The sequence below is a fragment of the Fulmarus glacialis genome, unplaced genomic scaffold (genome assembly GCF_000690835.1).
Source record: "Fulmarus glacialis isolate BGI_N327 unplaced genomic scaffold, ASM69083v1 scaffold16224, whole genome shotgun sequence".
NCBI classification, from domain to species: Eukaryota; Metazoa; Chordata; class Aves; order Procellariiformes; family Procellariidae; genus Fulmarus; species Fulmarus glacialis.
In genome coordinates, this window is record NW_009208849.1 from 17348 (window position 1) to 41021 (window position 23674).

At 34.7% G+C, this 23674-nt stretch overlaps 1 protein-coding gene across 2 annotated transcripts in view; it reads left to right on the plus strand.

The window, feature by feature from the left end:
- Positions 1-23674, plus strand: part of FUT8 (fucosyltransferase 8 (alpha (1,6) fucosyltransferase)) — a 66775-nt gene that overhangs the window by 9113 nt on the left and 33988 nt on the right. Inside the window, exons 3-5 of one of the 2 annotated variants that reach the window (XM_009576656.1) lie at positions 105-270; positions 7212-7326; positions 18853-19090. In XM_009576656.1, the coding sequence (XP_009574951.1) occupies positions 105-270; positions 7212-7326; positions 18853-19090 (519 nt within the window). The remainder of the gene's footprint in view (positions 1-104; positions 271-7211; positions 7327-18852; positions 19091-23674) is intronic. The other variant, XM_009576657.1, reaches the window with a different exon arrangement.

A 23674-nucleotide genomic window follows, 5' to 3' on the forward strand; every position in this document is an offset into this window, starting at 1 on the left:
TTTGGTATTCAGTATCCCAAATATATTCGTTTCTTAACAAGTAATTCAGCTACAGGTGCTGATGCTTTTATGCCTTTTTTTTTTTCCCCCCGCCCCTTAAATAGGAGGCCTTGGAAAAGACCATGAAATATTGCGGAGGAGGATTGAAAATGGGGCTAAGGAACTTTGGTTTTTCCTCCAGAGTGAATTGAAGAAGTTGAAAAATCTAGAAGGAAGTGAACTGCAAGGACGCATTGATGAATTTCTGTCGGATTTGGGTCATCAGGAAAGGTACTTGTATTAGTTGATTCTGTATATATGTTGTAAAGATTATGGATTAAGTAAACTACTGATACACTGCTTAAAAATCTCTTAGGATAAATTAGTGGTATGTGGGCTAAAATGTCATGTCTGAAGCCTGAACATAAAATTGTTACTTGTATTTCATGGGACATAAAGTATATATCCAGCTTCTGTCACTACAACTTAGAGTATGACCCTTTAACTTGGCATTTTTTTTTTTTTTTTTTTTATCAGAAGACCTGGATCCTGGCTGCCAGTTGTTGCTTTTCAGTTGCATCTATCTACATATGCGTGTATGTGCATACTTGTACATATAACAAAACCATTAAAAAACCTTAAAAATATTTATTTTAGGCATCTGATTGTGCCTTTCATAAATACTAGAATATAAGTTACATTGATCATTGGGATATTATATAATTGGAATTACTTTAAAATTGGGTAATATCTTAATATCAGGACTAATTGTCATTCTGAAAAGTCACTTCTTGTAGTTAGAATTTAACAGAGTATTTCAGATAGAAATGACCTTTAATTACACTGTCATTATCATGTTGTTCAAAGATGTGTTGGAATTTCAGTTGTTGATCTTCTGGCCTCCCCATTGTTGAAGTACCTTTTGTATTACACACAAACACTCTGTATGAGTTTTGTTCATGGTGAACAAAATTAATCCAGGAAGTGTTAAAAATTCAGTAAAATCTGTCTGTAAGCCTGTTATATTTACAACTCTGTTCCCAATAGGATTGCAATGGCAATTTGAGTCTTGTTAGTAAGCAGTCATAAGAAAATAGTTGAATTAACTAAATATACCACCTTAAACAAATATCTCTTTCCCAAAAAAGCTGAGATCTGCATGTGTGAACATCAGTAGTAAAGCATGAGCCTTTGAAAATAGTACTGTAGTAAAAGGAAAAATTAGTAAGAATTTTCAATTCTTTGGAAATAATGTAAACATTATTTAAAACATAGTTTTAAAATAATATAAATTTGATTATTAATATGGGCAAATAATTTAGTCCATTAAATTTTGTAATTTAATCTTCCACAATTCCAAAACCTAGTTTGTCACCGATTGATAGAGTTTAAAGTGAGAAGGGACCATTCAATTATTGAGAGTTATTATCTATATAGAATAGGCCATTACGTTTCATCCAATTATTTCTCTGCTGAGTGAAATTATGTATGTTTGACTGAAATAAAAGTAGTGCTTGGCTGAAGCAGAGTTTTCCAAAAGACTTGAGATCTCCAGTTAAACAGTTAACTGACAGAGAAGCTGCCACTTCCCTGGACAGTTTGTTTCAATAGTTACCGCCGCTCAGAAATATTTGTTCTCCAGAGAAGTTATTTCCATTTGGATTTCTTGGACTTCAGGTCATTGATTCTTGATGTACCTTTTAAACTATCTGTGCCAAAACTGGAGCAAGTAGTCTAATGCCAGACTTACTGATGTCCATCATGGGAGCAAAATCACTTGTGTACACATTACTGCTCTGTTTATATAGCCAGGATCACATCAGGCAGTTGCCACAGTGGAACCATGAATAATGTTGTGTGATTGATGCCAGAAGGTTTTTATGTCCCTGCCTCCCAGAACGAATCCTTTTCTTGTTCCTTTCCTTCCTACACCAAAGACTATTAATTCATTAAGCCCAACTTGCAGGTTTCTCTATTTCTGACAGCCTTATCTTCACATCTCTCTGTACTTCAGCATTTTGCATTGAATAATAAAAGTCTGCATTGTAGACCTCTGGAAGTTATGACATGAATCCCACTGTGGAAGTCTGAAACCACTGTGGTACTGGAAGAAGTTTGTATATGATGCAAGCAATCACAGCTGCTCTTTTTTTTTTTTTTTTTTTTTTTTTCCCTTTATTTAAGAATGTTCTTGTTCAATAAAAGTGTTCCTCAGACTGACACAGTGGTTATCAAAAGCAGAACGTCCTGGAGTCTGTTGAGTCTTAGTAGTAGATCTGTGTAGATCTTCCTGGTGGTGAGGTCCCCAAAGAAGACTAAAGTCACTTAAACTAAAACCAAACAGCCAGAAACTAGGTTTTATTAAAATAAAATGTAGACAAATTTTTTTTTTTACAATATGGAAGTTCAGAGCAATTGTGTAAGAGAAAAGAGATACAAAAATGTTTCTACAATATTCAGCCTGTGTTCTTGGTGTATTTACAACATTGGCTTCGGGCAATAAAATTGCCTTGTGTTGCAGAATGCTCTTCTTGGTTGCCTCTAGTTCCGAGGGTGTGCATTCTTTCACCTTTGAGGTCAGGCTGTCTGCTTCATTCCCTTGAATCTTTCGGTCTTACTGCGTGAGTTGCAGGAAGACTCCCAGCTCCTTGTGTGTGCATCCTTTGGCCTGTGCTGCACTGCTGTCCCTGGGGTGTTCTTTTCCCGAAGGATGGACCTTAGCTCCCAAGGGAAGGAGCGGTCTCTTTTTCCCTCCACACAGTCCATCTGGTCTCTTCTCTGGAAAGGAACATTACATAAGTTTAGAATGAGCAAATCAGATGCTCTCATTCACTCTGAGAATCACAGCTTTTTGGTGGGTTTTTTTGTTATTGCGGAGTTTTGTTTTGGTTTTTTTTTTTTGAGGCATATGTGGACTTGCTTTTTTAAAGGGATTTAACAAGTTGCCGAATGCCCTTTTGTTGACATTGCTGTCTTAAAATTTGTTACCTATGTATCTTAGATAAATGGAACATTCCACGTGAGGCTGGTATTATTTATTTTTATATATATACATAAACATATCTCTTAGATATTTTAATATGTATTATAATCTAGTATTTGGATTAGAAAGATTAGTGTTAATAACAAGTGCTTAAGGCAGTTTGTAATGCCCTCCTTATGTGGGAAAGCAGATAAAGGGGTGGGTAGTGATCAAATGATGAGATAGCTATGTAAGGAAAGTGGCTAATTTTTTTGTTTGTTTGTTTGTGAGGAAAGCCTGTTGTGTCATCGAGAAGACTTGCTTTTTAAGTGGTGATAAAGACAGTTTCTGGATAAGCAGTATTAGCGTTCTTTGTTAATCTTGTTGTTGTTATGCAAATGGTCTACTACTAATATGATCGCGTTTCCCCCATTGGATGCCTTAATCGCTATTTCTTGGCTGTGTCCTAGGGGTTGTGTAGATTTTCTCCTGGAAAATGCTGGTCTTGGCAGGTGTTTTTGTCCAGTATTTCACTACTGATTCTGTTTAAGAAACAATGTAGGCCAATGCAGAGTTTCCTGCCTTATGGCATGTGTAATTGTATTCTTGTGGTTGCCATTGGGAAGCAAGTTGTTGAGACTATTTGATACAGAGTTTACATAAAAGAACAGGTTAATCCTCTAGTTGTCCTGGTTGTTTCCTATGTCGGCATTATGTGGTTTGCAAAGTGCCTGTTACTGAGTTGGTTTCATTCCTTCTCCCGGTGAACAGCTGTCGCCAGGGCTTTTACTGTAGCTGGCCAAGGTTTGATGCATAGTATTTGGGCATATTTTCACATTATTTCCTTTGAATTTGTTGGAATATATCACAGTTTCTTTTTCTTCGAGTTTTTATTTGTTGATGTAAAGTTTCTAGGAGGTTTAAATGTAATTTTGTCATATGGCTGGAATAAATGTCTACACCGATCTTTAAAAATGTGTTAAAAATGCCCGCCCTCCCCCCTTTATTTGTGACAATCAAATGCAGATGAAATATAGAGCCAGATTCTTTACTCCATGCTATTTTCCAGGAGCAAAATGCTTTTAAGAGCAGCTCTGAGATTTAATTTATGATATGAAACAGAAATAACAAGAATAAATTGATATTGTTAGTTAGTAACACAATGAAAGACCAAGTTTGACTTACAATGCCACTGCAACGTCACTGTCTGAAATTGTCTTTCTGCCATTTTGCCACCCACGATAGCTTCTAATAATCCTGATCAGGCTCATCTTTTGTCTACACTTAGCTATCTTGGGCTCATGGATCACCAGTCCACCTACTTTTTAGCTCTCCAGATGGAGCCTGACTCTGGTCTTTGGTATTAGTCTGTCTCTTCTAAATCTGTATTAATAAGCCATTGTGATGGTCTGCCACACTCAAAAGAACCTAGCAGATGTAAACCTAAAAAATGCACATTTCGCAGCAGGAGCAATCAAAGAAGGAAGATCTCTGTGACTGAAAGTGTGTTAAAATTGCACTACCCTATAATCATTTCTGTGTGATAACACCTGTGAATTTTTCAGTTCCTGGTTTACTTCAAAGTTTTGTACGAGTAATTTTTTTTAAAAAAAGATTATGGATACTATCTGAAAACTCTTGCATGAATTCATAAAACTTCCCACAAATTATTTGATATTCTTTATGGTTTGTACTGAGCAAAGCTGCCTTTCCCTAAAGTGTTGAGTCATTTAGGCTGTGTAAGGACTCTCTCATTATTCCTCTTACCTCAAAAATGATGGAAAATGATTATATTTCATCTGTAAGGCTGATTATTTAAACTTACCTACTGCCTTTGCTTTGTCATGGTCAACAATATAAAAAATAAAATTTAGACAACACTTTTTTTCCTTAGGAATAGGAAAAATTATTTAACTGCTGAGAGGGAAAACATTTTTTTATTGGTGGGCTTTGTATTTTCATTTATTTTATGCCAAAATTTAATAGAAATATGTTTCTATAAAGTAAAAGGAGAGCATGCTGATTACTTACATCACAAGTACAGAAAAGATTTTTTTTTTTTTAAGGCCAGTGAGAGTGTTTGAAAATTATTTTAAATGTGGCTGTGTTTGCACAGCTGCTTTTAATGATAGCACAGGATTATTTTGTAGGTTTAGACCTCAAATTTATAGTTTTTCTTTAAACATCCAGCATGATTGCATCCTGATTGGGAAGAAAAATATATTTAAATTCCCAAGAAAATGCATGGGTTTCCTTTTTTAATTTGCCTACTAGCCTGTAATGCTTTCTATAAATTGGAAAACACTGCCTTAAGAGAAGCGGACTCTTCGTCTGTTCAGTTATTTGTATATAATCCATTGTATTAGATCTACTACCTCATTAATTCTGTTCTAATTGTCCCTAAACTGTGTTTGCATGTTATTTTGAGTATTATGCATTTTCAAAAGTTAGTGATTCAAAACTAGTTACCTGATAATACTTTAAATTGTTTATTTTTCGTACAAAGCCAGAGTAGGGTGTTTCAAGCTCAGTTATCTTGTAAAAGAAGATCCAGCTTATATAGTTTGAGATTAGAATACAAATATGGTACTTCCAGTTGATTGACAGAAGGTGAACATTACTGCTGCTGAACAATTTGGGTATAATGTATTAAAATACAGCAACTGTAGATGATAGAGTAAGTCAGTGTCACTGTTATCCTGTGTAGAATTATCCTGTGTAGAAGTATGGGTACGAAAAACAGAATGAGTGTATGAGAATGGAAAGATATGGATACATAAATCCAGTTATTAGTGAGAGAAGCTGATAAAGCTAGCTCTGTCCCAATTTGATTTATCTCAATATTTACCGCTTAAATATTGTGTCTTTGGAAATAGTTACCTAATAGAGGTACATCGTCTGCTCCTCTCTCTCACTTGCTAAGCTTATTTACAAGGGACAGCCTTAGCTAACAAGTGCTGCCAACAATGGTGTCTTGTATTACTTCACTGACAAGACCACTTCAAAGGTTGTTAGGAAATATGCTTGTCTTCCCCCCCACTCTTTTTTGTCACCTCCCAAATTTCTCTGCCTTTGTTCTGTTGCATCTCTTCCTAGTGATCAAATTTGTGGCTTATCAAGAATTCAGGCAATAAATTGCAACATCTGAAGTTCAGATGAAAGAATTGAGAAAAGTGGTTCAAACTTAAAACTTTAGCATTGTTATGGAGAAATGTTTAGCAACTTTAAATATTCTCAGTCTATAAAGCCACCTGAAATTATTGGTTCTGAATTGGGCTACCTGTTACTTGTTGAATAGCCATTGATGTTTTTACAAATATTTTGAATAGTTTACTTCTAGTTTTGTATTTCCTCCCAAAAGCCACAGATATAAAAAAATCTTTTCCTGGGTGTTACTGTTTAGGCTGTTTTTCACAAAATTCCTGGCTAATCTCAGAAAATAAATGTCATATACCATTTTTCTTCTCATGACACAGAGTTCTTTATCCTCTTATGTGGCCACTGAAATGTGATAACCCTAAGAAGAGAATCTCTAGTGTATTAGAGAACCTCAATTTAATATTTGATAGTGCCTTAAAGTTAATGTTTTGTAGTCTAGACTTATATGGCCATGAGTCTGTTTTGAATTTCTTGTTTTTTTATTTTTTTTCCATTTGGGTATTAGTAGCACGCAGTCATTCTAAGCAGGCAGAACGCTTCCTTCTTCCAGAGTCAGAAGGAGCAACATGCCATAGAAAATACTATTTACTAGACCTTGTAATAATAATCTGTAGTTAGTTTTCAGTAATAAAAATAGAAGGATTACTGTTGTACCTCTGCTAAAGACATTTGTAATATTGTATTCTGTACAAGCGTAGTAAGATGATTGTAGGAGGCAAAGTAACAATGTGTTACAATAGAAGCTACTGTAGGAATCAGTGTTGCACTTTCATCTGGGGCCACTGGATAATGTATCCAGCACGGAACTATTTTTTCTTTTTCGTTTCCTTTAGCACATATCAGAAACAAATGCTTTATAGCCGTTTTTCTGACCCATCTACTGTCTGGTGCTATAATTACTCATGGGTATGGAACATACGTTAAATGGAGGACACAGTCTTTCTTGGCTACTGTTTGGATTGTGGGGTAGGAGGTGGCATGAAGAAACTGTTTTTGAGGCTAGAATTGAAGTATCTGTTTAATTTGTCTTTGATTTCATCTAATCCTCCAATTTAGTAATGTTGAGATTGTTTCCCATTTTTTTCAGATTGTTTTCCATTGTTGTTTACAGGTCAATAATGACCGACTTGTACTACCTCAGTCAAACAGATGGAGCAGGAGACTGGCGAGAAAAAGAGGCCAAAGATCTAACAGATTTGGTGCAGAGGAGAATAACTTATCTACAGGTAAGAGGGTAGAGCTTTTAAATCAAGGTAAACATTTATTTATTTATTTTCAAATATATATATAGCACTTAGCTATACCCTTGTAGTAGATTAATTACATGACAGTTTTAAGTGAATGTTTGTATATGAATGAATTACATATGAAAGAAATTAGAACTGTTTCAAACAGTATTTTATGTGTATATGGAATGATAGTATTTCAAGCAGATCTTTTTTTTTGGGTGGGTTTCTTGGGGGTTTTTTTGTTTGTTTGTCCGTGGTTTTCACTGGGCTGCACTTACCTGTTTGGATTCTTTGCTTTATTATAAAAGACAAGTCTCTGGTTTCTATTTTTGATTCTTTAGAGTATCACAATGCATACATATGTTTATACAGTGTTAGACATAGAAATATCAAAGTCCTTCTATGAAACTTCTGAACAAGCAGCCCATTTTTAAAAATATGAGTATGCAGAATTGAAGTAGTATATAGTATATTGTCCAGTCCTAGACTGTTTCAACAGTTGTGTGAGATTTCTCATAGATGCTCGTATTTGTGAGTGCATAAAGCCTTTTTAATGTATGTGCTTCTGTGTGTCTATAGAATTTAAACAAAACTTTATCTGAAGATTTTGGGACTTTTATTCATGTATGAATGCATGCAGCTATTTATATAGTGAGCAAAAAGATATTTGATGTAGTCTGTTTTATTTGTACTTGGTTTGTTTTTCCTTGCATGTGTGCACCTCACTGCTCTGTTTTATATGATCGTCCCTAATGCCTGATCTTTTCTGTATGTAAATAGCTGAATTTGTTTCTCAGATTTTCATTATTTCACATTTCACAGTTCCGCTATTGGAACCTTCTCTTCTGTGACCAAACTATGTATTTGTTGCTTGTTAAATAAAAAAAGACAACCTTTCATGGAAAAAACTCCCTGTAAATTATGCAGGAAACATCACTTTATTGTCTTCCTTTAACTCCTTGAGAACTGTTCCTCATTCTTTCATTTTTGATGTCACTGTTTGGCAATGGTGTACTGTAACTACTTTTCATGGTGATAAATATGGCCTTTCTCTACTTTTTTCTTTTTTCACGATATCAATTTATTGTCTTATCTAAGATCTATACGTTTCTGGAGAGTGATTGTCTTCCTATTGTACGTTTTACAGTGTTCAGGGCCTTAGTTCAAGACTAGGAGCTCCAAGTATGTACAGCGAATAACAAAAGTAAAGGGAGTTTAGGAGAACAGAAGCTCAAAATTGAAGCATTAAACAAACGCTTACATTGTTTTCTAGTGAATTTGAAATAAATTTGCTTACTGAACGAAGAGCTATGGGAGCACAATTAGCTCCTCCTAAAATTTATTTAGATGTGTATAGTCTATGATAAAGGGCTTTCTCTCTATAGAGGTAATTTATTCTCATTTTAAAAAAACATAGAAACAATATTAAAAATGAAACCAGTGCCAAGTCAAAACACATATAGAATCCTAATATTTCATATTTGTAGCACAACTAGTTAAAGCCTTTCAGAAAGTGTATTATATCCTTAGGCATTTCTAAGAAAAGTAACTATCTTTATCCTCATTATCTTGAGAAGAAAACCTGATGATGAGCATGAGCAGGTGATTTACAGAAAGTTGTAGCATTAGGTTCAGAATTAGAATTAGGTCTAACATACTTGGCTCAATTTCCATCATACAGGCCATTTTTGTTTCTGTTTTATGTATAGTTTTTTAAAAAAGCAATCAATAATAAAATTTCTGTCACGGGAAGAACTGAACTTTTTTTCATATCTACGCATTTAAAATGTAAAATCAATCATTATGGATTTATCTTGTAACACTGAGAAACACGTAAGAAAATCAGTATTTCCCTCATTTTTTTCTTTTATTTTTAAAAATTTCTAGTATTTTCTACAATTACATTGTTTTTTGTTTTTAATAAGTCATCACTGGTAGATTATAGAAATTAGAAACATATAACTGTATTACTGCTGCATATCAAATTCCATATGAGTGTTTCACATGGAAGGATCTAGAAACAACACAGAAGGGACATGTGTTTCCTCAGTAATTGTCTTTGAGTTTAAGTTGAAGAATGGTGATACGTATTTTCCAAAAACTGTAATTCTAGCTTTGATAAATGTTGATATTTTTAGCATTATAACTGTGCAGGTCATCAAAAGTAGCAATAAATTCTTGGATTTAACAAATATGCAGCAACACATTAAAAATTATTTGGGTGTTTTATGAACAAATAATATTACACTGTGTATTCTATATGTCTTTAAGGTTAGTTGAAACGTTTTAGCTGTATTGGATGCTCGGTTTTTGTTGTACTAAAATGTGAAATAGAAATATGTGATGAGCCTTCTCTCACAGAAATATGTGATGAGCCTTCTCTCATAAACTGTTCTTTCTTTCATATGCTTACTGTGTTTCTTTCTATTAATCTCTTTTCAGACTAAACATACCTAAAATTTTCAATCATTCTTCATGTGTGAGAATTTATGATACCTTTCATTTTTTCTTCCTGATGTCTTCCCTTAACACTAATTCTTCACCAGGCTATTAGAAGTGAGCATCTACTAGTTGACAAATGACAGCAGGCTATTGATTTATAGAATAGCACCAAAATATGTTTGGGGTTTTTTTTACCTTGTTTTTTATGCAGTCTAAGGAATTACTTAGCTAATAAAAGGTCTCCCTTGAGTTCATGTCACTATGGAGCTATAGAAAATGATGCCTGAGATTTTTAATTCAGCTGAATTTTGAAACTTGAATATTTTTGTATTTATACAAAATTTCACTTTTCATGAGTCATGCTTGCTTTGGTTAATTTCTTCTGGTATTCATGACAATCTTCTCTAGACTTGACTAATTTAAAATTTCTTAGACATTTAATTTAATGGCTTTGCTTTTTACCAGTTCTTCTTCTTCATGCATGAAAGTACTAGTCCCGCTAAGATAACTACAGGCTGTTCCTCTGTGTTTTTGCCATTTCTTGCTCCTTTTTATAATCTGGTTTTGATCTTTGACTGTAGTTTGTCCCTTACTCCATGACTACTTTTGTTTCTTTGAAGGTTGTTTGCTAAAAGACAAAAAAAAAAAAAAATCAGAAAAAATTACACTGTAGCAAGAAACTGTGGATAGGATGGTTTAGTACCTACATATGTTTATGGATGATCATTTACCTCCAGGTGTACACTATTACCATCATTCACCTAAGAGTCAAACCCCAAAGCATGGTAATTCTCCATATGTGCAACATTGCCCAAAGTTGGGTTGGAAACCTAGCCAACTCTTCAAAGATAGAAAATATTTTTTCTCATGAGTAGTTGCAGTCTTTGAGAAGAGTCATTCACATTTACAATAACTACCCTCTCTCTTTTCCTTTTTGTTCTCATTCTTCTATCTGAAAAAAACCGAGGATGCAATCTCTTGCCTACATGCCTGTAAGCCAGACATAAGTTTTTGGAACCCTTCTAAAGATTAAAATATCTCCTATCTTGAATGATTGTTGCAAGTAATGATCCAAAACTGGAATATGTCTGTGACTACACATTTGAAAGTCAAGTTGACTGACTTACTGGTGTGGGTTTCAGGATTTTGAAGGGTACAGGGCTGACTGTAAGTATGCAATGTAAAGCAGACTGTAGTCTGAAATTACACATATACACCTCTATTCATAATATAACTGTATTAAAAAATAAAATAAAATAAAGAATTCAACAGCCTTTGCCCCCCAACTCCATGCCAAAAAGAACTATTTGGAACATATTTGTAATTTTTTTTTGTGAAGAATAAAAGTACCGTATAGTTTTCTTTCTGGTACATGTTGAACAGTGACAGCTGCATTATTTTGGGACATCTCCCTGGGAAATCATTTAGCTGAATGATTGTGAATAGTGATGACTGCTACTTCATTTGGATGGCATTACCATAAATTTGATTTAATGAGGCTACATTTAGCTAGTTCCCTGTAGCTAGAGCAACACTTAAAAAGCTAGAAGCTTACATTTAAGCAAAAGACCTTATTTTCAGAGATATTCATTATTAAACTATTGAAGAGAATGTGCAGGAGAAGTCAGACAAGGCCTCCTATAGTACTGTGTATTCTGGAAGTGGTACAGTGAGTAAATGATTATGAAAGCAGCAGTTTGTTTTCTTCCCCTTTCCTTTTGTGCTTATTTTTGTTCTATTTATTTTAGGAAGTTTGTGATTCAGCATGCAGTCTCCCAATAGCAGAATATTTTTGCCTCCAATTTTTAAAAAAATCAAAACATTTTGTTCAACTTTGAAGGTTAAAAATATAAGCAGGTGAGAAAGGTTACTAAGTACTCAACATCATCAATTATAACAGTAATAATTTGCCATATTCATACTATTTAGTTGGGATTGTGTATGTATGCAAAGAAAAGAAAGTGGCTTACAAGACTTTATTCTGAGGTTTCTGGATTTCCCAGTATTTTCGGTGATTTAATGTGTCACTTAAATTTTTCTGTCTCAAAGTGTATTTAAATCCTCTTTCTTTCCCTCCCATTAAAATTAATGATATATATCTTTAATCAAAATACTCATGCTTAAAATGACAACAGCAACAACAACAACAAAAAAGGCTCTGGGCACTCTGCATATGTGCAAAGGGATGTACCCTTCACAACTGTAAGTCTTGAAAAGTGTAAACTTGTATCCTTCAATAATTCAAATCTAATGTATTATATCTTTTCCCAGTTATTCCACATCACGCATGAGAAACAAATTGTAGTGTGTTGTGGCAGTCGTAGTGTGCTGTTGGTGTTGATAAATTCAAACTAATTTGAAACAAAGATAAAAGTAAATTCCAGAGTGGAAAAAATCTCATAGAAAATTCTTCATCAGCATTTACTTTTTTTATGGGGAAAGAGAACACTAGCTGAAGGACTTCACCTATGTGTCTGTATGGGCACTTGTTCTGGAAGAAGAGATGATTTCTTTAGTGGGCAGACCTTGTAGCACTTCAGTTTTCTTGTGGTAGACTCAGCGTCCTTAGGTTTATTTGAAAGCTTTTTGGCATTTCCTCCAAATGTATAGAATCCTGATAAGTCACTTACTCAAAGAGAAAAATGTCATGAATGCCAGTTCTAGTTTCTGAATAGATTTAAGAAGTAGACCTAGGAATAGCACACTTTAATAGTCTCATCTTGAAATGTTAAAGGCAAGATTAGATACTGGCAAGGCAAACAGTTGAAAAAGGCCATATCCTTAAGCTTAATTGAGATGTGTTCCTGGCCACAAGTGCTACTTGCTTACTTAGGTAGTATAGCTCCAGTCAAGATTTATGGTTATGAATTCATAATATTGACACACTTTGGCTATGTCTTCTAGTTGTCTTAAACTTGACAACGGTCTATTATTAATTTTGTTAAACTTCAATCATTTGACTTACATACCCTCACTCATTTAATTATAAATGAATCAGTGCCTCTAGTGGTCAACAGAATTGAAAGGAGATAATGACAGTCGTGGTTGTCTATATCTAAGGGGAAGTCATTGAACAGAACATTGTCTCAGATTCAGGTTTACTGACAGACTAGTAAGGCCTAAAAATATAGCATCTAACAGATGGTTATTGTTACCTTGTTACGTTCTTTTCTACAGCATCATCAGTTTAACATTTTCTTAATGCAGATTTTTCAACACAGTCATTTGTCTTACAGTAAAATGTATGTTAAACAGCAGAATTTACTTTTGCCAGTTTGTCATGTGTTTTGATGGCTAACGGCACATTTGAAAACGGTGGAAGGTGATGAGGTGTTGAAGCAGCACTTCTGACACCTTTCCCATCTGATCCTATTGACTCTGAACAGGCTAACCAAGAGCCCTGGAGAAGACGGTTCTTTGAGCACCGAGAGACGTGGAAGATGGGGACTTGGAAATATTCCTAAGACTATTTTTACTGTAGTCAAACAATGGCAGGGAATGTTCCCAGGCACTGGAACATAATATTCTATGCTGTTAAATTGTTAGAACAGTTCCTGGCATGCTTTTGACTCACATCAAGTAGTTTTCTCCCAAACAATTCTTTGGCTGTGTTTGAGACTTAGCACAAGACACTCTTCATAAATCTGCTGTGTGTGGCTACCCTGTTTTAAGAGGTTTAGAAAGTTTAATAGCATGGATGCAGCCTTTTCTGTGCCATCTAGAATAAGTCTCAGGCACATTTGATTTACTACTATAGATTTTGCCTATGTTTATATGTTTCAAATTATCATGTTTCTAACAATTTTGTTTTTATTTGATTTTTGTTGCTATTGTTGTATGCTAGTAATCTGATTGTAAAAATACCACAAACTGTAATTTTGGAGCCACACATTACATTAAGAAAATACTGTGGTGTTTTCATTTTACTCAAGAGTACTCAAGTCACCCAATAGGAATAAGAAACAAAAATGAACTCACGGTACAAATAATGTGCTAGAGAGCATTATACCTATTGATTCTTTTGTTTAGTGTGTAGAATTAATATGTGAACAGAGATACGGTCTGTTCTCACCATTCTTCCTGATGGTTCCATTTAAAATATTGCTGTTTGTTTAAGGGAAAAATAAATACCCACTCAGTAATAAGTATTTCCCACTATAGCTATAATTGCCCCTCAAAACTTTTTCCAGGTTTTCAGGTTTTTTACAAGACAATACTGATTTATTTTAATACTTGCAGAATTTCAGTCTCTTTTTTTGTTGTTTTTGTTTTAATTAGAGAGAGAAAATTAAGACAAAAAAATTGTTGCATTTTAAACAATTTATTTAAAATATCTGGCTTTAACACCATCAATATTCTGCAAACTTTGTGCTAAACAGCTGGAGACTAACAGTTGCAGAAGAATTTTATGCTATTAGCTCATACTCCAGTCATGTTATCTTTGACTGGATATTGAAATTGTAGATTACAGTCATCTGCACTGAATTTTGAGTTAGGTACATGGGGGAAGACAGTCTTTAACACACATACACATTTGCAGTTGACTAATACCATTGAGTAACAAGATCTTGGAGTTACCAGAGATAATTCTGTGAAAGTATCATTTCAGTGCTCAACAGTATTTAAACAATGCATCTGCATCAAGGATTGACTCTGCAGTTCTAGTCCCTTAGTGTCAGAAAGGATATAATAAAACCAGAAAACTTGAAGGGGAAAGTAATGTGAATGATCAAATACATGAGCCTGGTATCTCTGAGAGTAAAGACTAGAATAGATGAAGATTTCAGTCTCCTAAGAGAACTGAGAAGGGGATGTGATACATAGAGGTCTACAAAATCTTGAGTACCCTGGAGAACTTGAGTAGGGAATGACAGTCTAGTCTCTTCCAAAGAAGACATACTTCAATACAAGACTCGTACTGTGCTGCTTTTGCCGAATTAAGTTTAAGGTTGAATTTAACAAGGCTTACATATTTGGGGCAGTCAGTCATAATAGCACAGAATCTGCTTCAGTCTCATTAGTCGTCTTGTAAAGATTTATAGTGGCAGCATTCCTTTGGTGAACCATAGGTACTAAAAATAACTTCTAAATAATTTTATGTAAAGGCTAGTGGTTCCTGTTTGGTATGTCTCAGTTAAAATAGTTTTTAAATGGATGCAGGAAAACAATTTTAAATGTCTTATGAAGATAAAGTAGCTACCCAAGTCAGTTATTCAGAAGAAGCCATTCAAGGATATTCCTTCAAACAGGCAAACCAATGGATGTTAATTAAATCCAAGACTAAACACTACTATTTCTCTCATTACTAATGCAGTTTTGTAGGTCTGCAATGCAATACGTGATTTCCCAGCTCCATTAGTAAAGGAGTTGTCAGCCAGACTTCTGTAACTCTGCTACACTCATATGGCCTGCGTACCTCATCACAAAGGTTGTCACGTACTACGGAAGAATTAGGGAATTATGTTTCTTGCAGAGAAAACCTGGGTATACTACTTTCCTTGTAACCTAGGCAGGAGAGGTCATTTGCAGCCTAAAGGACTGTAAAACTTCTTAAGGGAAGATGGAGCTGGAATCTGCCAGTGCTTCCAAGTAGGAAGTAATGCGATACTGCCTTTATTTGGGTGAGAGTTTAACTGTATCAGTTTAGTTGGAAACACTGAATTTTGTGAGAGCAACAGTGTATGCCTATGTTATTGGTGATGAAAGACCACCAAATCAGTTTTGCCAGTTACAAAAATCCACTTTTATTTTAGGTGACATGTAACCTTGTCTTCCACAGAAATACATAATTTTAACCATTTTACAGTTCTGAAAATTTGTTACTATTTTCAGTTGCAGTGTTCATGTAAGTAATTTTCAGAAAAAAAAAAGGTGTGAACTCTGGCATGGATTGATAATCTAATCTTCTACATATTGAAGTATGTTTTGTGTGGTTCGTTGGTTGGGTTTGTTTGTTGGGGTGTTTATGTGGGTTTTGTTTGTTTGTTTTTTAATGCAGTTGTATGACTGTTACGTTACATGGCTTGACAATCCTGGAGGTCACATCCATCCCTCTCTTGATTATGTAGACAACTCAATTGGATACAAGAGTCTGTGATGAGCAGTGTAGTTAGGGATGAGAACAGAGTGCACTGCTCACTCAAATCAGAGATTTATAATCCTTTTCTGTGACTTTATGCCAGGAGGAAAAATCTTCTGTCAGTCTTCACTGAATTTGAAATTGACTGTTGTTATCCTTTATCAACTCAATACTTTTATGGGTTGCTTTGATTGGCAGTTTTGGCTTATAAGCACACAAGCTATTCTGATGCATGCAATGTGATTGTATTTTTTCTTCTTTCTCGATGATTATTAATTACACCTTTTTCAGGAAATCCCAGTTAAAACTGCAATATATCTAAGTATCTCTACTTCCTTTTTTTTTTCTTTTAAGTTATCAATAAATAATTTAACCTCAAATACTGCCTTGTCTTAAAATTTGAATATAGCAATTTGAAAAAACCACAGTCATAAAGAAATCAGCTGAACTAGCTTTCTGTTCAAGTCACAAACTAGTATTAGAATCATAGAATTGTTTAGGTTGGAAAAGACCTTTAAGATTATCAAGTCCAACCATTAACCTAGCACTGCCAAATCCGCTACTAAACCATGTCCCTAAGAACCACATTGACACGTCTGTTAAATGCCTCCAGGGATGGTGACTCGACCACTTCCCTGGGCAGCCTGTTAATATATATACTTTCCAGTTAAGTTGCCAAGAAATGTTAAAACCCAAGTAAGTGCATTATATTAACATTGGTAAGCCCTCACGGTACCAAATTACGTTTCTTTATGTGATTCCTATTCGATTTCCATGATATTGTTAATAAGCTATTATATGAAACTTGCATTTGCATGCAAGAAGCTTAGAAGGGCAACCTTATCAAAGTTTACACAACTTCAAATATGTCATCAATTAAATGCTTTCATTTTCAAGAGGACACAGGCATTTGAAGGTAACAGAAAGTGTAGAAAACATTATCTATTGGTATTTTCTAACAATTCTCAGAGATTATCCCTTTCAAAGTAGTTACGAAAAAGTTAGATTCAATAAGAATTTTTGCTATGTGGGAAAAAATGGGAAGACAGACTTAATAACGTGCTTTATGGCCCTGTTGACATCTCTAATGTATCTATTGTTTCTTTTTGCATGCTTTCTTTAAAATCAAGATTTTTTAAATGTCTCAACAAAAGTATATTGCAAAATCATTAATTCATTTTAAAAATAAATAAAATTCTGTCTAAGTCAATTGATATCTTGTGACACACTCGTATGTCCTACTTTCTGATAAATACATTTTGCTAAGGGTTTACTTTTGGCCATAATAGTTCTTTTTACAATCTAGTTATAGTACGTTATACAATGGTATTAAAACTCTTCTGAGGTACTCTGTATAAAGCATGAATTATTATTGTTAAGTAGCAGTTAAAACATCTAGACACATCTTTCAAAAATATAAGTAAAGCAGATAAACACGAAATACAAATTTTCAACTTCTACAACTGAACAGTAATGTCTGCATTTGACAACTCTCTAAATGACAGAAAGCGGCTTCTTTTTTTTATTATTATTTCAGTTAAAATAGCAACACAACTTTATACACTATTTTCTTTGTTTTTTGAGCTTAAGTTTTCTACACAGTAAAGGTTAACAGCAGAAAATGATTCTACTTGCAGCTGCTATCATTGCACTTCATTGCATGGTGTAAATATGTCTGTAGATTTAGGGAGGAGCTATTTTTTTTCATGGAATTCTTTCTTTGTGGACTTGCACACAATACTAGAAAACCCCTCTTTCTCTCCTAAAAGACAAAAGATTTGTTATAGTCTCAAAGATACCTATTAGGTTTAGTCTCAAGTCATCCATTAGATCTGTGATAGCGAGAGTACGGGACTGAGGAGCAAAAATTTGGAATGGAAATTTTATTTAACTTATTGTTTTTCATAGCTAGTTAGACTTTGAATCAGATGTTTGTTCCTTTTTTTTCCAGATCTGAACTATTCTTCCCTCCTTTACACAACTGAATGCACAAATTAAAATTTTTATAAAGTATTTTAGGACAGCATATTCAGATTATCTTTAAGATCACTTGATGGAGAGATCTCAGTTCTCCAGATGGTGATTGTTGCTTTTTGGAAAGACCTGATTTGTTGCAAATTTACAGAAAATTTTATTTAAAGTTGTTTAGATGTGAGAGGAACAGAATTTATATTGACCCTCAAATATCAGTATTCTCGCAGCGTAACTGAAAACTAACTTTCCATCCTAGAGATTTAAAAAAAAAAAAACTTTTTGGAATGCAGAAGTATGTCTAGGGACATGCAAGTATGAATGTGTACAGCAAAGTACTATATTTTACAGAAAGAAAAAATTCTGTAGATTATGTTGTCCACATAACTAAAAATATTTTTTAGTTTGTACTTTCAAACATAGCATTCACATCATGTAGACATTTGCCTCCTTTGTTGGTTTTTTTTTGGATTGTGGAAGTATAGTATATTATTTTATTGAGAGTGCATGCGGATTAAAATACTGTGTTTTATCAGTCTGCTCAGTGTTTTATATTCTGTATTTGGTATGTGGTCAGTTAGTCTGGGAAACAGTCCATTAATAAGCACTGTAGACAGGTGGAAATTTTCTTTTGTTGGATAACATGCATGGTCATTGAAAGAGAACTAACAAACTTGGAAAAATGCCAAAGGAAAAAGCATTCCAAAACTGAGAATCATGTTGATGAAATGTGACCTCTGAGTCCCATGTTAGCTCATTCTGACAGATTTACAAATGAGAGAGTAATTTAAAATCTTCAAGGTATTCTATTTTACATTAGGATAGTGAAGTATGTTCAGTAACTGTTCATGTTCACAGTGAAGAATTCACATAAAATTTTCATGGAGCTGAAGCTTACTCATCCATTTTAATATGAGATGTAGTATAGCAGGATGACTTGTGTGATTTATGACATTTGTCAGTTGTTCAGAAAAAAGTATGCCTTTGTGTGTATCTTCTCTTCAGCTTCACTTTTTCATCCATCCTTACAGAACCCGAAGGATTGCAGCAAAGCTAAGAAACTTGTGTGTAATATCAACAAAGGCTGTGGCTATGGTTGTCAACTTCATCATGTAGTCTACTGCTTCATGATCGCTTATGGCACTCAGCGAACACTCATTTTAGAGTCTCAGAATTGGCGCTATGCTACCGGTGGCTGGGAGACTGTATTTAGGCCTGTAAGCGAGACATGTACTGACAGATCAGGTACCACCACTGGACACTGGTCAGGTAAGACTTAATAACTCACGTAACTTCTCCTTGTTTTTTGCAGCTTCATTCACATAGAACTATTTTGATACCTTTTTCTTTGATACCTTTTTCTTTAATGTTATGTGGAGCGTAATGACTGTGACTGCAATTGTATACAAAAGCATCTTGTAAATCTTGTTTTTTCATTGTATTGGAAAAAATATTATCCTTATTAAGATACCTCTGCTTTGGCAGAGATTTTTTAATACAAAGTTTTTGGTTTTAAGATTTAGATTACAACCCTTCAGCAGTCTGCCACTGTGTTATGTGCCAGATATGAATCCAATTTTTATGGGAAGAGAGTATTAAATAGAGGCTATTGTTTGTAAACTCTAAAACAATAAAGCATGTTTCAAATACAAACCAAAAGAAATACAAAGAAAATGGTATCCAATAGTCATTCATACATGAACAAAATAATGAAATAATTGAAATAATTTTTAATGTAAAATGAACCGACTCAAAATTCAGGTTGTAAAAACAGTGGCAATGTTACATACCTTTTTATTTGTAGATCAGTAAGTTGATCCATTCTTATACTAGGATGAACAATTTTGCTAGAATAACTAGATGGGCATTCATGTTTGGAGGATCAGATAGCTTTGTTTGTCTCAAAGTAAACAGCATTCATTTTAACGGAATTCTCACAGTCAAAGTCTTGAAGAGTTATTAACATCTGCATGGTTTTATACTTTTTTCTATGTATTTAAAACATTTTTCAGGTATTTGTCAAAATTGAGTAGGTATACAGCACAACTGGAGATGGCGGCAATATGCTAACTTTTTGCTCTCAATTTATGATAAATACTAGGAAGAATTTTTTTAAATTAAATTTCTGCACAGATAATTTTTATGTGAAAAATTGTCAGCTTTTAAAATTTTATTAACTCTTCCTCTTTTGTTAGGCATACTTATTTTTTCTAAGTCTGTAACTGGTATTACAGTGGGAGTTTATAAATGTTACAATAAATACAGGGAAGACACAGTTGATCAAAAAGAATACAACTGACTGTTCTTACCCAAGACTGGGTAAATTTAGTGAGACGTCTTCATTGATAAAAGGAGATTCTTGGAAAAAACATAATTAAACAGTTGGATAAGAGAGAGGTTTTGTATTACTGACAATTATAGTCCACATAATAATTATTGGATGAGTAGATAAGCTAACAATGGGTAGAGAATGGGCTAAGCTATGGACAAAAACAATTTAGAGTAAGGGAGATACTGTGCCACTTTTCAGGCTATAGCTGTTTTATTTATCAGCAGTGATGCAAATTTTGATTGTTAGCATGTGGCACATTAATCTTATCCCAGAAAGGAATTTTGGCTCGGTAACTCTCTGCTTAAGGACAAATAAGAAGGGCTGATACTTTTTATTATTTATGTTAGTTGTGCATACAGACTCAAGAACAGACTCAAAAATTTCTTTCCAGTATGTCCTGAAGGATGTATTTGGCAGCAACAGTAGTGACTTGGACTTCATTGAGACATTTAAAACATTTGTAGGGATTTTCAGTAGATGATTGTGTAGACTACACTCATCAGTAAGAGAGGCTGTGCACTGATGAGATGTTATTTTAGCATACGGTTTTCTCATTAGAACTACAGGAGCTACAGCATGACTTTTGCAGGCCAGTACTATCCCAGTGCCATAGAGGCAATATACAGTTTGTCTGTTTGGATTAGCAAGCAGAGCTTCTCAATTCGGGGTTGACAGAAACTGGTTTAGGGATGTGGTTTAGTGGGTGTGGTGGTGTTGCATTGATGGTTGGATTTGATGATCTTGGAGGTCTTTTCCAACCTTAATGATTCTCTGATTCTGTGGTCCCGTCCCCCCCCCACCCCCCGCCCCGGTCTTTATTCTTCCTGTTCTCTTGGCTACCCCGATACACAGATTTTGGATGGTGTGTGAAGTTACATGCAGGGAAGAATGACCAAATCTCCAAGTCATCAGAGACTGTACTCTGTACCCTAGAGTCACAAGAAGTATTCCCTTCCTTTATTTCTGACAGGTTCAGAGTTACACTGTTTCAGGAGAACTCTGAACTAGTCACTGGGCTTGGAAATTAACATCAATGCTGAGAGGTAAAGAAAAATGTAGATGTTCGTTCCTTCTTTTCATCTGTCTTTCTATCTTTGAAATGGTGGAACATGTGGCCAGTCCCATAGCTACTTCCAGACAGGGAAAAATTGTCTGTTCTGACAAGTGTCTCAGGTTTCAGTTGTTGTTCCATAGTGATTGTGCCTCTCGTAGTTTCTTAAATTATTTAAATCCTCAAGCCCATTGTAGGCAGAACTGATACCTTTCAAGGATTTCTAGTTACATGTAGTGGAAGTGTCTGTATCTTCAACAATTGTACTACTGGGAATGATTGCTTCATAGTTATTTTACTTCCTACTGAAGATCCTTGGGAGTTGTGTTGTATGCTAGGGTTTGTTGTTTTTTTGAGAGTGGTGTGTTTTTTTGTTTGTTTCATTTCTCTTCTTTTTTTTCCAGAGAATCAGTAACATTTCTTATTCATGTTGGATCCAATAGTACTTGAAGATCTTTGTTATCTGGGTGATTAGCAGTTTAGTGAGGAAGTGTGCCATGGAGGATATGTAGAGGAAGGAGAATTGCCTATGCAGTGGACAATTCAGCCCAGGGGCCTATTTGAGTCCAGTCATAGCAAGAATTAAACTTTGCAGAAATTTCCTTGATCCAACACATTGCATGTGTGTGTCAGCCAGATCTCATAGTTCCACTGCTGTCTCTGTGGAGAAGGTTTTACAAATATTCTTCTACTTCAAAATATTCCTCCAGTTAGCTGTTTGTAGCTTTTTAGAAGGTTCAGATACGATAACCTTGCTGAATTCAGAGGAGGGCAGGGCAGGGTAAAATGTTATAGGGAACTGTAGTTTAGGATAAAATGCAGAAACAGTACTTGCCTTTCCAAAGCAAGCACACATGTCTAGTTCAGTAAGCTAGTCTTTTGTGTTCTGTGGATGGTAAAGAACATTTCCAAGTCCTTATTTTAGATACCACACCAACAACAATGCTGATTAAAACCAAAGCCTTTTCATCATGAATATAACCAAACAAGTTCCCTAGAGAGGGTGTGCAGTCTCCATCTTTGGAGGCTTTCAAGACCTGTTGGGCTGAAGCCCTGAGCAACCTGTTCTGACCTCATGGCTGAGCCTACTTTGAGCAGAAGTTTGGAGTAGATGTCCCCCTGACCTATAAACTGTGTGATCTGGACAAACTTAGTAAATGAGTTCAACTGTGGGAAGTGTTGATTATGACTAATAATAACCTGGTCTTTTATCCTAATGAACTGGCACTGCCCAGAACCAGCTGCTTTAAAAGAGGGTGAAAGTACAAGAAAGCAGGCAAGTAAGGGGTAAGCTGTGCCAAAGAGAAATTACTACAAAGAATCAGTTCCTCCTATTTCGGTTATGCATATGAATCCTCATACATGCAGGTGAATCTTACATCTTTCTCTGTGTGGTTGATAATCAGAACATATCAAAATCTTCAGTCTTCTCAATAGGACACTGCATACCCAGTGCATATGGAATGTTAAAGAATTTAACTGTTAAAGTCTAAGGGATCTCAAATTAACTTTTTCAGATTTACAAAATCCAATTTACAGATTGGTGTGTAAACATACTTGTGTGTTTACGCTTTGAAACAACATTTACCCACTGAAATAACGTCTGCTCTTCAAAGCTTCGAGGTGCTACAAAACTTTTGTTTGAAAATTCTAGCAGTTTTTGTGAACGAGAATTTTTGCCAAAAATTAATTCTTAGAAATAGTTGAATGTTTTCTAAAAATAAGTAGAAATGGAAAACTGAGATTGAAAACTTCAGCTGAAGTTTTATTCATGTTTGGCAAAGTTATTGACTGAAACTGCCATTGGGGCATGGTTCTGGGCAGACTGCTCTATGTGACCCCAGAATTTAGTTGCAGGCAGTCTTGTGAGCCTTGCATTTAGCATAATAAGCTGTAAACCAGTGTTCTGGAGCACTTATGCACACATGACTTAAAAAGACTATATGTTTTCATGAAAAACTGTTAAAATAGATCATGATTTCCTGCAATATGGGCTCTTGCTGATGAAAGTACAAATAATGTTTCCTTTCAGCTTCCTACAGGGGTTTTTTTTTTAATTAGTTTCTAGATGAGGATGAATAGTTTGAAGGCTGAAGGCATGAAATATCTTGATGTGATCAATTTTTTTTTTAAATTAATGAATGCCACTAATTTGAATTTTGATGTTCTAGAGATAGAAGACATTCAGCTATGAAAGACAATCTTTCTAAGGTTAGCCTACTGGATAGCCGCTTGCATATAAACTGTGTTAAATTCTAATCTCCTGTAATGGCATGATCACTGAGGAAGAATGATACTGACAATTGATCTCTTTTACTAGCTTCAGTAGGAATCTTCACTGGATACTTAATTGCCAGTAACTCTGAAAGACATTCTCTCTTGCTGAAGATTTCTGTGTGTTTTTTATGTCTTTCTAAATTTATATAGATTTTGATTTCTCTTTTTTTTTTTTTTTTTAAATTCCCTGTAC